Source organism: Culex quinquefasciatus, chromosome 1 (assembly GCF_015732765.1).
Source record: "Culex quinquefasciatus strain JHB chromosome 1, VPISU_Cqui_1.0_pri_paternal, whole genome shotgun sequence".
In the NCBI taxonomy this organism is placed as follows: Eukaryota; Metazoa; Arthropoda; class Insecta; order Diptera; family Culicidae; genus Culex; species Culex quinquefasciatus.
Genome location: NC_051861.1, coordinates 75,155,504 through 75,171,602, shown reverse-complemented (window position 1 = coordinate 75,171,602; position 16,099 = coordinate 75,155,504). Strand labels below are relative to the sequence as shown.

Genomic DNA, 16,099 nt, shown 5'->3' with positions numbered 1-16,099 from the left:
GTGTAAAATTACAGCTTTCTGAAAAATTCAAACTTGTTGCTGCGTTGAATTGGTGGTGTTTCACTTCCGTTAAGTTCTGTGCTGATTTTTCTCTTCGAGTTTGCAATTAGAAAGCGGAATTCGATTCGCGATGTTTCATGTGGAGACGCGGGCCATTTCACGGCAACGGCGGCTGAGCTTCGACACCGGGACTCAGCGCAGAACTAGCCTCCCACTCAGAAGAAGGGCCACGAGCTTGGAATCGCCACGAGTAAGTACTTTTTAAGTTTTTCTTTGTTCTATGTTTTAAAAAAATCTGAATCAACATCTGGCTTTAGGTCTGGTGTCCGAAAAAGCGGCAGCGTAAGCCCGCCGTCGCCGATTTATCCGAGGATAACTTGGACGACGAAGGCCGGGTCAGCGAGGTCTCGGTTCTCGCTGTGAAAGGCGACGCCGCGTCGATGTCGCCGTCGTGGTCGCAGTACAACGCCATGGGAGGACTGGAACGGCTGCGCGCCTGGATCGCCAGCGTAAACGAGCACTGCTTTACCGAATAAATGATATGAACGAACATACAAAACTTAAATTTTTCCGAAAAAGTTGTCTATCTCTCCCTATTTTTGACGTAGACTTACGTCTTTGTCGAAGGTACTGGGGTGTCATTCAAAAACCCGGGCCGAAGGCCCTGGAATATTGCGTCATCCGTCAATCGCTTATATCTTCCTTCCCTCAAATCGAATCGGCACGATTTTGGTTCCATTCGATTCGAAAATTATTCAGCAATTTGCTATGAAACTTTCATTGTTGGCAAAATAGTTTTACTATTGAAACAATTGAATGTTTTAAAATGCTTTCAAAAGCAGAGATTTTGCAAGCAAAATGAGCGCTTCCCACTCACGGACGGGAATGTCAAGTACCTATTTTGAGGGGAAAATCATCCGAGTAACGCGACCGAGTGTCGGTCGCGAAAAGGAGGAAGTAGCAGACCGAAATCATTTATAAGAACGCGCGCTCAGCCCATTCTATCATTCACGTCTCAGACGTCGGACTGGCAGCAGCAGCAGGAAAGCTCAGCCCAGAGCAACAGCAGCAGGAGAGAGAGGGACCAGAACTGCAAAAGAAGTGCGCATCGCCTTCTCGTCGTCACCGTCAACCAGTTGCCTCTCGATGGCCGGACCGTTTGGATCGTCCCACCCGGGACGAGGCAGCAACAAGATGGGGCGCGCGCTTGCTGCCTTCTCGTCGAAAAGTTGCCTCTCGTGGGTCAAGCCGTGGTTGTGAAACTTCCAAATTCTAGTTGTTAAACTTCCCAACTCTTTGGAGTTGCCTCACTCCCCGTCCCTCGTCCCACCCGGGGCGAGGCAGCGCAATGAATAATTACAGTTTAAATTTCTGGAACAAATTTTGGTTTTCGGGGGCGACGGTCTGCACAGCTTTCTGAGGCTGCTCCCGCCCCCAACTCCTAAAAATCTGGGCCGAAGGGCCTGGAATACTGCGTCATCCGTCAAACGCTTATATCTTCCTTCCTCTAATTGAATTGACACGATTTACTTCGGGGGTGACGGATTTCACAGCTTGCTGAGGCTGCCCTCCCCCTCATTCTGCTACCAAACATTCATTCGGTTCGCGAAAAAATCGTTTTTCGTTCTTCTCTTTCCTTCCTCCATTTGATGTTGTCTAGTCAAAGATTTATCAACACATTCAAAGTATGTTTACATGATAGCTGCGGTTTTGTTCGCATTAGATTTGCCATCTCTTTCTAGTAAAAGTCAATTCGAATCGTATATAAATTCTGTTTCAACAACCGGTACGTACACGGCCCGATTGAATTTACCGATCGCATTCACGATCTTATTCCGTTAATGTATTTCAAGTGTCTAGCTAATTCATCAAAATTAAGAAATGGTTCACATATCAAAACTTTACGTAGTCTACGCCATTCCGGTTATGTCTGTGACATAACCACTTTGACTTTTTTGTGTTAGGTTCCGGGAGGATTTTGGCCAGCTAGGTAAGTTAAGGTGCCTTTTTTTGTTGGAAGGTTACGGCCGGAGTGTGAGAGGCCGAATCGGAGTGTTTTCGGATTGCTTGTGTGTGCGGTAGAAGAGGAGGACGGGACACATTTTTAACCCGGCGTAGGTTGCGCCGTGTTCATGACGGAAGATGTGAGAAAAACCGGTTTTTAAATCCGCCGGAGCGGGCCGCAGAAAGATGCTGTTAGTAGTCCAGCGGCGTGTGGAAGAAGAAAAGGCGGATCGGATGCATATTCAACCCGACGTGACCGCGCCGTGTTCTTGACGAAAGACGGGTGGAACTTCGGTTAGTAAATAAATCGCGGGGTTTTAAAGCGGTGTTTTGAAGTGGTTTTAGCTTGCAGCGGCCGAAGTAAATGTTTTGGAACGCAGGTGAAAAAAAGTGAGAAAGCGCAATTTTTGGAATGTGTGTGTGTGTGTATGTGCAAAGTTGCTGATGGTGGACTCAGAAATACAGAAATTCAACAAATAAGAAATTCTGGAATTCAAAAATTCAGAAACATTGAAATTTAAAAACTCATAAATTCTAAAATAAAGACATTAAGTAATTCTGAAATTAAAAAAATCAGATACTCAGGAATTCACAAATTTAAAAACTCAGAAATTCCAAAAATCTAAAATTAAGAAATTCTGGAATTAAAAAAAATCAGAAACTTAGAAATATGAAAACTCAGAAATCCTTAAATTCAGAAACTCCGGAATTCAGAAATTTAGTAATAAGCTACAAAATTGAATGCTCTGTGTAGTTCAGTCAACGTGCTATGCATGGCATAGTTAGTTCGGCGAACAGGAACACGCAAGCACGGAGTCATAAAAGACTAATTGGCTAATATGCATTGTACTGTTAGAATGTTTTTCGAAAATCATTTTTGGGTTAGACTGGTTTAAGATGAACTCGTTTGACGTGATATCTTTTCAAGTTTGTATGAATATAACACGGCTTGTATTTGTAGTGGCTAAGTTTATTACATAATTTATCTCCATTGTGGTTTACTTGTTTTAAATACTTATTCAAATATTTATTTTGCGTGTGAAATTGATTCAACTAAACTGCCGGTTACGGGATTTTAAAAATATTGGTTTGAAGATCAGAAACAGATGAACGAAATAAAGCTTGGCACGAAAAAGCAGAGCAAATTGTCTGTTGCAAAAAAATGAGTGTGATATCGGTCTATTGGAAATGCTTCACAATGTAAGTACCATCATTACGAAGCGCGTCAGAGAAAGGAGGTTCATCAGTTTTCGAAATGTGTTGCTCTCTGCCTAGTGATCGCGTCTGAAGAGAACCGTGTGCAGAGCATCGATATCAATCTCAACCTGGGACTTTTTCGACGCCAGCGAGGACGACGATTTGAGGGATCTCGACGAGCTGTGGTGGTGATAATACAGAGTAAAGTAATGTTTAGAAATGTTTATTTTTAGTTTCGACTGAAAGGCATTACAGCACTACACTACATAAATGTATAACTGAACTGAATGCATAACTGATAGGAGAAAAAAAACTCAACAACATTCACCTCGAGTAGCCAATGGCCGGCGCAGTTGGTTTGTTTGAAGCTCGTGGCTTAACGAGCAAGCACTTCATAGGAAGTCCGTCCAGCTGACGATTGTGGTACGTGTCAACGGCTTCTTCGGCATCCTTGGCGGTACGATAGATGACCTCGGCAACACCCGGCCGCACCAGCCGTGATTCGAGCAGGTCGCCTATGTCTTCGAAAAGTTCCTGTTGGGGGAGGATTAATATTCGATAAATAATGACCATTTGGGAAATGCTTCTACTACTCACCCTGATATCATTTTGTGTGACGCTGCTGTGCAGGTTGCTTACGACAATCCGATGTCCGCTAATGGGTGGCGATGGCGACGGCGAAAGCGGAGCTCCGTGATGGTAATGAGTTCGACTCTCCGGGTACCGGTCATCTGCGGACATTTTCGAAAAGATTCCCATCGACTCGTTCGGGTTGGGTGCACGCTCCAAACGGGCCCGCATCGTGGACGACAGATGTGGTCTATCCTCAACGTAGATTGGCGGTGGTGGAGGCGTTCGGGTGCGGGTGCGCCGCGGTGGAAGATCATCGTAGTTAGGAAGCGGTGCGGGGACCGGGGCAGGTTTGTGTAGAATCGGCCGGGACGTGTGAACCTCGTAGCAGTCGAACGGATCACTGTTCCAGGTCGAGGAGGAGGTTTGCGGAGGTGGAGACGGGCGGACACTTCGGCCAAAGGTCGGCAATGGTGGCATTGTGCTCGGCACGGAAAACATTTCGTTCCGGACGGTTCGCTTCAGCGGTCCGATTGGACGGCGAATGTCCACCTCCATATCGTAGTCGTCGTCTTCATCAACGAATGGTTTGCCCTTTCCGACCTTGCTTGGACTCTTTTTCAGAATGCCGTTCCCCGGCAGCGGCTTCCCCTTGCGCTTCAACAGCTTCAATCGGGCATCGCCACTGTTCCGAGCGATCTCGACTAGCTTGTCCCGAGCGTCGCGAATCTGGGACCGCTTCTTTTCGATGATTTTCATGCGGGCATCCACAACCAGCTTTGGTTTCCCTAATCCTCCAGCAGCTGGACTCCGGACCGGTTTAGAAATACCGCCACCACCCAGCAGCTTCTTTCGGCCGTTTTTCGTCGGACTGGCCGCGGACTTTCGGTTCAGACGGGCACGACCCGGCAAGGTCTCGGAATTTTTGCCCTTGCCAATCTTCCCAGCCGGCCGCTTTCCGACTCCTTTTTTCTTGATGATCTCGTCCAAACTCAAACTCATTGCATCCATTTTGTTTTCGTCCGAATTCCGGTTTGCACTCGACTTGCAGGGGCAATTTCAGCAGCTGACAAAAAGTATTTTGCACAAAGACACTATTCTACCTTTTGCACTATTTAACTAGCATAAAAATATCGTTTCACTAGAAAATCGAATTTATTCCAGGCAGCTGAGTCGAAACAATCGAAATGATGCTATTTTTTGGTAGACGAATGACAGTCCATCTGTACGATGTCGACTTGTTTTATTACTTTGACAGTTTGACAAACTTGCTTGGTAAAATTGAAACTTGGCGTCTGTTGCTGTGCTTTTGCAGACTTTTGAAAAGGGAGCGTCTTTTATTACGTAACGCAGTAGGGGGGAGAGTACAGATTGTCGAGGGAAACAGATTGTTCGATGCAAAATAAATCGGCACTGGCAACGTATGTTTTCCGCTTGCAACACTTCCAGTTTTGCTGGGCGTAAAGGGCGGTTGGTGTCCAGCGCATTTGGATCCGTTAAACATTGGCAATCTGTTTTCCTTGAGGTTCGTTCAAAAATTACGTCCATGAATAGGGGAGGAGGGGTCTGAGGTTTGTGACAGCCCATGTTAAAGGTATAGGAAAAGTGCGTGACAGGGGGGAGGGGGGGGGGGGGTCTGAAATCCCTAAAATCTCTGGACGTAATATTTGAACAAACCCTTGACAATCTGTAGGGGAAAGGGCGGGTCGAAGGCTGTGTTACCACCGAGGTTATTGCACGTATTCCCGAAAAAGACACGCGGAATATCAGCCTTGAAACGACGCGCCGCACTGCCGGCAAATGCGCGCTGTCAAATCCCATACTGTGCGTTTTGTTTTTCTTGATCTTCTTCATCGAATTGCATGGCATTGTTGCCGGGTATGTTTTTTATTGCACCAAAAGTGCAGAAAATCGCTGGCAACAGTGTCTGCGGCACATTCTGATATGCCGCGTGGCGTGTACCTTCGAAAGAAACGGACAATATTTGTGAAGAGCTTTCCACAACTTGCTCGATTGTCTAAAACCTCAAGGCCACGGAAGCTTGGCCTTTAAGGCAGATACGCAGATCGGAAGAAACGCAAAACTCCTTATAAAAAAACGCCCAAGAAACGGTCAAGGAAAGGGTCACGAAAAGATCTGGAGTTTTTTTTTTAAAAGGTCCTATAAACCAAATTTTTATGTTTTGCTTGCATACACCGCTTTTTACGCAGCTGAAAAGTAACAGAAACGGAAAGTGCCCAAGTAACCATCCAGCACTAAATATCAGTCACTGTTTGGCCCTTAATACGCTTTCAGTGCTGCGAGTAAAAGCTAAACGGTTTTTACTTCAGCACTAACAGCTACTATAGTGCTGAATAGTTGCCGCTTTTGGACTTTTCTCGGCTGTTTAAGAGCTGGCCCCTACTGTTTTTTATCCAACCCTGCACAAAACGTAAAAAAATGAGAGAAGCAAAAATATTGCTCTCTCTCCCTTTCCTCTCTCGTCATGTTCTATTTTGGGTTTGTTTACTACTTACTACGTAACCGACTCAGCTGATATGTGTGGAGGATGATTTTTTTGCTTGAACTTGACCAGTTGGAGATTTGATGCCTGATGGTAGAAGTTGTTGTCGCTGATGTCCGTGAGCCCGACCCTTCAAGCCTAAATGAGACGTAGCTTTCCGATCATGCTTTACAGGTACTTGTGAACTAATCCTAGATGCTAATCTAGTTGCTGATGTTGTAAGTATTTGCCACAAGTGATTACGGAGGATTTTTACACATACACGTGTTTTTTTTATGATCGATGTAGGAATATTTTGATACACTGAATTCCATCCGATTTCCAAACATATTGTGTTGTTCGTTTTGAACGCTGTGTTTATTTTTTTCACAGGATTTTACAATTTTGAAGTTGAACATCACTGCACACAAAGAAAAATTACTCTAAATTTAAAAAGATCGTTCGTTGGATTAAAAGTTCGCGTTGGTGAATATTCGTAGAAAGTTCAAACTTTCCAATTTAAAAGTTGGAAAGTTTTTGATACTACCATGCATTTATGGAATAAAATCGTTGTATTGGTAAAAGTATTTTACTTTTAATTGGAAAAAAACCTTTTATAGCAAGAATACACAACATTTAGCAGGGATTATTCCAGAAAAATGTGGTTGGTTTTTTACATTTATTTAAAAAAAATTAATAGTATGTTAGAAAAACACTTTTTCGTATTTAAAGCTTCTCCACTAGCTTCTGCTTCATAAGGTACGCCACCGGTCACTTCCGAATACCACAGGCTGGACGGTTCCGGATGGAGGCTTCGACGCGCGACAGCAGTGTAACACGATGGTCACGTTTCCGGCCTCAATCAGGACAGTCTTGGAGGAGTTGGCCATTGATTCGGGGAGTTCCCGATCCTGGAAGCGCATCCGGAACATGGAGTTGATGAGGCCTTCGGAACGGAGTTCGATTTTGAGCACGTAATCCTACTTCGAGAATGACACAGATTTTTTTTGGCTCACTGTCCAGATCGCGACGTGAGTGTTTGTTGGCGGAAGTTGCTAAAAGAGATGGAAAGTAAGTGAAGTTGGCTAGCCACTGCACACATTCTCAATACTCACCGGTGCTGTAAGCTGCCGGCACCGAGTGCAACATCTGCGCTTACCACCTCCGATTATGTAGCTTTTCGTCGTCCTCCTCTTCGTCGGAGGCCCATCGTGAAAATAAACTTTACGTACTTGTCCAAAAACCGGAAGTTAATCTTCTTCAACACAACCTCGTTGTTCACACAACGCTTCGGCAGCGCCATCTCCTCGATGATCTCGCCCCAGTCCTCACGCGAATTGACCTTCAACCACCAATCCCTGGCCACCACCACCCAATACAACAGGTGCGAATCCACATTCCTACCTCTCATCCTACAAAAACAAACAAAATCAATCACAACCCCCACAAAACACTCAAGTTTCCTTCATACGCATTCCGACCGTGGAACAGCTGCAGTTCCTGCAGGAAGCTGGCCTTGTCCTTTTCGAGCACTCGACCTCGTCCCGCTCCCGCACCACCCTCCTTCGAAGGCGTACCGCTGCTTCTGTTTGGCTCATAAAGGTTTCCGCGTCCGAGTCCTGGCTGCTGCCGCGGTCGGTTTTGCTTTGCGTCCTAGACCCACCAGCACCACCGGACCCACCAAAGTGTTTGTTTAATTTTGCGACTTAGGCGTACACGGTTACACGAGAACGTCAAAATGAAAGAAATTTTACAGTCGAATTAAAAGCTGGGTGCTGAATAGTGGTTCGCAAAACGGCCTCAATTTTGAACTGTCAAAGTGGAACCAATTTACTGTGCGCGAAAAGTAGAGAGTATTGTTATCGATCATAGAAAATTGTTTTTTTTTAGTGAAAAATGTGTGGCTTTTGAGGACCTGGATTTGAAGTCAAGAAATCTTAAGAAAGTTGAAGGCGAGATCGTCATTTTTTATAATTATGAATGGAAGTTGTTTATGGAGTCGATGCGGTTGTATAAACCGGGTGGTGTCTTTATTGTTTGATTCCGTTTGAAAACATAGTTTAGTTAAAATTCTCTCTGCTTGTTGGATCAGCTTCGCTAGAAGTAGCGATGTTTTTACGCTGAACCAGGAAGAGCTGCAGGATTCCAAAATCAGTCAGGGAATTTAACTGCGACATCGCAGAATGACACCCTTGCCGCAGCTCTTCGTCACCCGTAAAAAAAATCTCTTCTAACCTATCGAAACGCGACAATTTTCTAGCAAAAAATGTCAAAAACTAGACAAAATAAAACACATCCTACTGATTATTAAACAGCTCATTTACCACCAAGAAAAAAGTCATGCTTGTGCTTGAACAACCTCCTTCTTTGTAGATGTAAACAAAGTGGGATCATTCGAAAATCACGTTACGCATTCTCTCTATTCATCACCCAGATTAAAAGTAAACACTTTTAAATCAGTGAACAATGAGATTTTAAAAAACTGTAGCAGTAAAAGTTTTCATTTTCAAAACAAGAAAAAAACTTTTAACACTCCTCCGTCCAAGGCATATTTCACTTACACGGACGACCAAGCCTCCGAAACCGTTGCTTCGCTAATTTCAACTCGCTCGCATTTGGCCCCATTTCAACCAATCTTGATCGTTCTTGCAGCATTCGAACCGGTAGGATTTCAAGATTCATCTAAAACAAGAACGAACCTGATCCGACTTACCTGCTAGTAACACCGACTAAATTCGTCGAAGCAACTCTTTTTAGGCGCTCGTTTTAGGGAACACACCATGGCCAAATCAACAAGAAAGCATTAAAATTTGAAATCAACCATTCAAATTTAACTAATTTGGGGTCGCTGAACAAGAATATGACACTTGAAAATCCCAAAGTATTCAGAAATCCAGTAAGATGGCGGCCAATATGGCGCCTGTAGTATATTGGAAATATTTTTTGAGGTTGTAATAGCCATTCAACCACTCAAATCTAACTAATTTGGGGTCGCTGAACACGAATATGACACTAAGAATATCCCAAAGTATTCAGAAATCAGAAATCCAAGATGGTTGCCAATATGGCGCCTGTAGTATATTGGGAGTATTTATTTGAGGTTGTAAAGCCATTCAACCACTCAAATGTAACTAATTTGGGGTCGCTGAACACGAATATGACACTTTGTATATTCAAAGTGTTCAGAAATTCAGAAATCAAGATGGCGGCCAATATGGCGCCAGTAGTATGGGAATATTTATGAGGGTGTAATAGCCATTCAACCACTCAAATCCAACTAATTTGAGGTCGCTGAACAAGAATATGACACTTAGAAAATCCCAAAGTATTCAGAAATCCAGAAATCCAAGATGGCGGCCAATATGACGCCTGTAGTATATTGGGAACATATATTTGAGGGTGTAATAGTGATTCAACCACTCAAATCTAACTAATTTGAGGTCGCTGAACACGAATATGACACTTAGAAAATCCCAAAGTATTCAGAAATCCATAAATCCAAGATGGCGGCCAATATGACGCCTGTAGTATATTGGGAATATTTATATGAGGTGTAATAGTGATTCAACAACTCAAATCTAACTAATTTGAGGTCGCTGAACACGAATATGACACTTAGAAAATCCCAAAGTATTCAGAAATTCAGAAATCAAGATGGCGGCCAATATGGCGCTTGTAGTATATTGGGAATATTTATATGAGGGTGTAATAGCCATTCAACCACTCAAATCCAACTAATTTGAGGTCGCTGAACACGAATATGACACTTAGAAAATCCCAAAGTATTCAGAAATCCAGAAATCCAAGATGGCGGCCAATATGACGCCTGTAGTATATTGGGAACATATATTTGAGGTGTAATAGTGATTCAACCACTCGAATCTAACTAATTTGAGGTCGCTGAACAAGAATATGACACTTAGAAAATCCCAAAGTATTCAGAAATCCAGAAATCCAAGATGGCAGCCAATATGACGCCTGTAGTATATTGGGAACATATATTTGAGGGTGTAATAGTGATTCAACCACTCAAATCTAACTAATTGAGGTCGCTGAACACGAATGACACTTAGAAAATCCCAAAGTATTCAGAAATCCAGAAATCCAAGATGGTTGCCAATATGGCGCCTGTAGTATATTGGGAGTATTTATTTGAGGTTGTAAAGCCATTCAACCACTCAAATCCAACTGATTTGGGGTCGCTGAACACGAATATGGCACTTTGTATATTCCAAAGTATTCAGAAATTCAGATCCAAGATGGCGTAATATGGCTGTAGTATATTGGGAACATATATTTGAGGGTGTAATAGTGATTCAACCACTCGAATCTAACTAATTTGAGGTCCTGAACACGAATATGACACTAAGAATATCCCAAAGTATTCCGATGTCAAGAATTTCAATATGGCGGCCAATATGGCGCCTGTAGAATATTGGGAATATTTATTTGAGGTTGTAGTGATTCAACCATTCAAATCTAACTGATTTGAGGTTGCTGAACATGAATATGATACTTGGTATAATCCAAAGTATTCAGAAATCCAGAAATCAAGATGGCGGCCAATATGGCGCCTGTAGAATTTTGAATATTTATTTGAGGTGTAATAGCCATTCAACCACTCAAATCTAACTAATTGGGGTCGCTGAACGCGAATATGACACTTGTATATTCCAAGTATTATGAAATTCAGAAATCAAGATGGCGAATATGACGCCTGTAGTATATTGGGAATATTTATTTGAGGTTGTAATAGTGATTCAACCACTCAAATCTAACTGATTTAGGTCGCTGAACACGTATGACACTTAGAATATCCCAAAGTATTACGATATCAAGAATTTCAATATGGCGGCCAATATGGCGCCTGTAGAATATCAGGAAAATTTATTTGAGAGTGTAAAAGCCATTCAACCACTCAAATCTTACTTATTTGGGGTCGCTCAACATGAATATGACACTTGGTATATTCCAAAGTATTCTGAAATTTAGAAATGCTAGATGGCGGCCAATATGGCGCCTGTAGTATATTGGAAATATTGATTTGAGGTTGTAATAGTAATTCAACATCTTAAATCTAAATAATTTGAAGTCACTGAACACGAATATGACACTTCGAATATCCCAAAGTATTCAGAAATTCAGAAATCTAAGATGGCTGCCAAAATGGCGCCTGTAGTATGTTGGGAATAATTTTTATTTTTTTTTCTGGATTTCTGAATACTTTGGGATATTTTTAGTGTCATATTCGTGTTCAGCGACACCAAATTAGTTACATTTAGTGGTTGAATCTTTATTAAGAGTTTATTCCCAATATACTACAGGCGCCATCTTAATTTATTTCAGAATACTGGAAAATACCAAGTGTCATATTCATGTTCAGCGATCCCAAATAAGAAAGATTTGAGTGGTTGAGCTTTAACACTCTCATATATATTCCCAATACTAGGCGCCATATTGGCCGCCATATTGATTTCTGGATTTCTGAATACTTTGGGAATTTCTAAGTGTCATATTCTTGTTCAGCGACCTCAATTAGTTAGATTGAGTGGTTGAATCCTATTACACCCTCAAATAAATATTCCCAATATTCTACAGGCGCCTTATTGGCCGCCATCTTGGATTTCTGAATTTCATACTGGAATATACCAAGTGATGACAAATTCAGCGACAAGCAGTGGTTGGCTCTTCTCAATATTGCACGAACACTGTGGATTCTACTGGATTATACCAAGTGTCATATTCATGTTCAGCAACCTCAAATCAGTTAGATGTGGTCACTATTACAACAAATAAATATTCCCAATATACAGGCGTCATATTGGCCGCCATCTTGGATTTCTGAATTTCTGAATACTTTGGGATTTTCTAAGTGTCATATTCTCAGCGACCTCAAATGTTAGATTTGGTGGATCACTATTACACCCTCAAATATGTTCCCAATATACTAGGCGCCATAGGCCGCCATCTTGGATTTCTGGACTGAATACTTTGGAATGAAGTGTCATATTCGTGTTCAGCGACCCCAAATTAGTTACATTTGAGTGGTTGAATCACTATACAACCTCAAAAAAATATTCCCAATATACAGGCGCCAACCATCTTGGATTTCTGAACTGCTGGATTATAAGTGTCATATTCATGTTCAGCAACCTCCAATCAGTTAGATGTGGTGGTTGAATCACTATTAAACCTCAAAAAATATTCTCAATATACTACAGGCGCCATATTGGCCGCCATCTGGATTTCTGGATTTCATACTTTGAATACGTGTCAGCGACTAGTTGAATTTGAGTGGTTGAATCACTATTCCCCTCAAATATGTTCCCAATACTACAGGCGCCATATGGCCGCCATGGATTTCTGAATACTGAATGAGTGTCGCCATTCGTGTTCAGCGACAAATTAGTTAGATTTGAGTGGTTGAATCACTATTACAACCTCAAAAATATTTCCAATATACAGGCGCCATATTGGCTCTCATTTCTAAGTGACATATTCATTTCAGCACCCCGTCAGTTAGATGTGGTGGAATCACTATTACAACCTCAAAAAATATTCCCAATATACTACAGGCGCCATATTGGCCGCCATCTTCTGGATTTCTGAATACTAATATCGAAGTGTCATATTCGTGTTCAGCGACCTAAATGGTTAGTTGAGTGGTTACACTATGTTCCCAATACAGGCGCCATATTGTGAATTTCTGAACTGCGGGATTTTCTAAGTGTCATATTCGTGTTCAGCGACCCCAAGTTGATGTGAGTGGTTGAATCACTATTACAACCTCAAAATATTCTAAATATACTGAGGCGCCATATGGACATCTTGAATTTCTGAATACTTTGGAATATTCGAAGTGTCATATTCAGCGAAATTAGTTAGATTTGAGTGGTTGAATCACTATTACACCCTCAAATATGTTCCCAATATACTACAGGCGCCATATTGGCCATCTTGTTTCTGGATTCTGAATACTGGAATATTCGAAGTGTCATATTCGTGTTCAGACCCCAAATTAGTTAGATTTGAGTGGTTGAATCACTATTACAATATTTCCAATATACTACAGGCGCCATAACCGCCATCTTGAATTTCTGGATTTCTGAATACTTTGGGATTTTCTAAGTGTCATATTCGTGTTCAGCGAAAATTAGTTAAATTTGAATGGTTGATTTCAAATTTTAATGCTGATTGTTGAACATGTGTTCCCCAAAAAAGCGCCGCTTCATTTCTTCGTGCTAGCAGGTAAGTGGATCGGAAAATCGTTCTTGTTTAGATTCTCACCGATTCGAAAAACGATTAAATGGTTGAAATGAACAATGCAATTGAAATGTAGCAGCAATTTCAAAAGCTTGGACGGAGGAGTGTTAATGTAGCAAATTTTAACAACTTTTTAATTCAAACAAGAATTCAAAAGTAAGTTACTTTTGTCATTACCGTAATATTTTTTTGTGTGTGCAGGTATTTTGGAACAGCGCACATAATGTCCACAGCTAACGTCTTCCTGAAAATCCGAACATTGCTGCTCTGATGATGTGTAGTGAGCCCGACGTCCACTCCGAACAGCTGCCGGTCTTATTTGTGCCGCCTCTGAAATGGATACACCTGTTAAAATTTTTAAAGAAAATTTTGTTTGTTAAACTCACCTAAATGTATCATAATTTGATGATCTCCAAAAAAACTCGATGTTTTTCCACATTGTAATTAGAAAAAAAAAAACCCTCCGTGTACGCACGAGAGCAAGCAGCAGTCAAGTGCTCAGTGCTCCATCGTTTTTTCGATTTTTTTCGCCGTAGTTTACCGTGATTAGCCGCGAGTTTGCTCCTGCAGCATGCCAAAGGCCGGCCGTGGCCGTGGCAGTTCGAGTGCGGCCTCGAAAAATCCGCGAAGTTCGTCTACCGGCCGTGTGCAAAAAGGTAAACAAACCAACGCCGTGTCGGCCGCCATCGCGCAGGGGAGCGTGAGCGCAGATGGAATCGATAAAAAGTTATTACATCCCGGGTATGTTCCGAGATCACCAGTGCGAACCCGTTCGGGTACCTCCGGTGCCACGACCAGTGGCACATCAACATCCGCCAACATCCCCATCAGGAACGAATTCCAGATGCTGAGCGACGACGAAGAAAATAACAACAACAACACCGACGGTAGCAGCACTACCGACGACGACGACGACGATGATGGTCGTGCACGGAAAAAAGTGCCGACGTCAAAAAAGAACAATTCTCCAACGGAACGAAGACCACCTCCAATTTTTGTTTTGGACACGTTGGCGGACGATGTTGACGAGTTGCTGGAAGGCCTCGGATATTGTCTGAAAATCGGTAAGTCGGCAGTGCAAGTGATCACACTGAACAGAAAAGATTTCGACCTGGTGCTTGAAGAACTGAAGCGCAGCAACTTCAACTTCTACACATACGACCCAGAGAAGCCCCTGTTAAGGTCGTCTTGCAGGGTTACCAAGACCGTCCGATCGCCGACCTGAAGCGACACCTCTCGAACGCCGGAATAAAGCCACGGGAGATAAAAGTGCTCTCGCGAAAGACAACAGTCACAGGTACACACCTGTACCTGTTGTACTTCGACCGCGGCACCGTCAAGATCCAAGATCTGCGGCGGACTAAGACGTTGGACGGTTTTGGGTAAACTGGCGGTTTTACACCAAGAACCCGACGGACGTAGCGCAATGCCACCGTTGCCAGAAATTCGGCCACGGCTCGCGGAACTGCAACCTCCGGCCCCGCTGCGTGAAGTGCGGTGAGTCACACCTCTCGGAGGCGTGCGCACTGCCACGAAAGGCGGACTTGGGGGAAAACGCAGAACAAACCAAGCCGCGCGTAAAGTGCGCGAACTGTGACGGCAACCATACCGGCAATTATCGCGGATGCGTCGCGCGCAAGTCTTACCTCGAGGAGCAGGAAAAGAGGAAGAAGAAAGCAGCAGCGTCCCACTCTCCTCAGCGAAGTACGAGCGCAGCCGTTCCTGCAGTTGGGCAGCGTACGGTTCCAGCGGACAACCCAGCGATCCCTCCTGGATGGGAGCGGTCGTTTGCCAGCGTGGTCGCTGCCGGTAGCGGCGATGCGGCCCAGCAAGGAGTCACCGGGGAAGATCTCTTCACCCTGCCGGAGTTCTTTGCTCTCGCGGGAGATGATGACGCGGTTTCGGGCTGCCGTAACAAGGCAGAGCAATTTCTGGCCCTCGGGGAGCTGATGATCAAGCACATCTATAATTGATTATTTTTGTCTGTGATCTAGTTTTAAGCTTTCTCTTTATCTATCCTTTTCCCATTGCACTTTCTGTAAGTTTTTTGAAAACTTTTTCTTACTCCTGTCTACTCCATAGTTAAAAGTAATAATTTTTCGAATGAATTATGATGTAAAACACAGCTGAAAGGAACACCGAAACTCTGTTATGTACCTAAATGAACTCATTGTAACTTGATTATTCACAAATAAAACCGAATTGAAAAAAAAGTAATTAGAAAATAACATGTTTAGGTTTTTTTTTCATGCCGTCTCACTCGCTCTACCGCTTCCAATGTAAACAAATCATATAATGTTGCCAGTTAATTAGAAACTGTCAAACAGAGTTGCCAGCAACAGCACTTAAACAGCATTATCTCAGCTATCTTGAATGCTACGCCCACAATGCTGACTAGCACTTGCACGTGCTGTTGCATAGCAATCTTGCATTAGGATTGCTGATTAATTGCTGTTTTATGATTTTCCTAGTGCTGGATGGTTACTTGGGTGGCGTTTGACGTTTCTTCGCGCGGTGCTTGGGTGCTTGTTTGCAATATGTTTTGATGAAAAATCAAAGATTTCAAACGTTTTAATAATTTTG

The 16,099-nt window shown here is 42.9% G+C and overlaps 1 protein-coding gene and 1 long non-coding RNA gene across 2 annotated transcripts; both read right to left on the bottom strand.

The window, feature by feature from the left end:
* Positions 1-2,953: 2,953 nt before the first annotated feature.
* LOC6045350 lies at positions 2,954-5,020 on the bottom strand. Its single transcript, XM_001862703.2, has 3 exons — positions 3,799-5,020; positions 3,530-3,735; positions 2,954-3,381 (listed from the first exon to the last, which is right to left on the bottom strand). Exons 1-3 carry the CDS (start codon positions 4,780-4,782, stop codon positions 3,276-3,278), a joined length of 1,296 nt encoding a protein of 431 aa, XP_001862738.2. The 5' UTR covers positions 4,783-5,020; the 3' UTR covers positions 2,954-3,275.
* Positions 5,021-6,915: 1,895 nt separating this feature from the next.
* LOC119771263 lies at positions 6,916-7,998 on the bottom strand. The gene is made up of 3 exons (XR_005279126.1): positions 7,725-7,998; positions 7,369-7,665; positions 6,916-7,308 (listed from the first exon to the last, which is right to left on the bottom strand). It is a non-coding gene; the product is annotated as an uncharacterized LOC119771263 (long non-coding RNA).
* Between the last annotated feature and the right edge of the window lie 8,101 nt (positions 7,999-16,099).

Coding starts and splice junctions, on each gene's coding strand:
- LOC6045350 (XM_001862703.2), bottom strand. CDS start 4,782: ATGGATGCAATGAGTTTGAGTTTGGACGAGATCATCAAGAAAAAAGGA. Junction 3,736..3,798: donor TCACACAAAATGATATCAGG/GTGAGTAGTAGA, acceptor CTCCCCCAACAG/GAACTTTTCGAAGACATAGG. Junction 3,382..3,529: donor CCGGCCATTGGCTACTCGAG/GTGAATGTTGTT, acceptor TCACCACCACAG/CTCGTCGAGATCCCTCAAAT.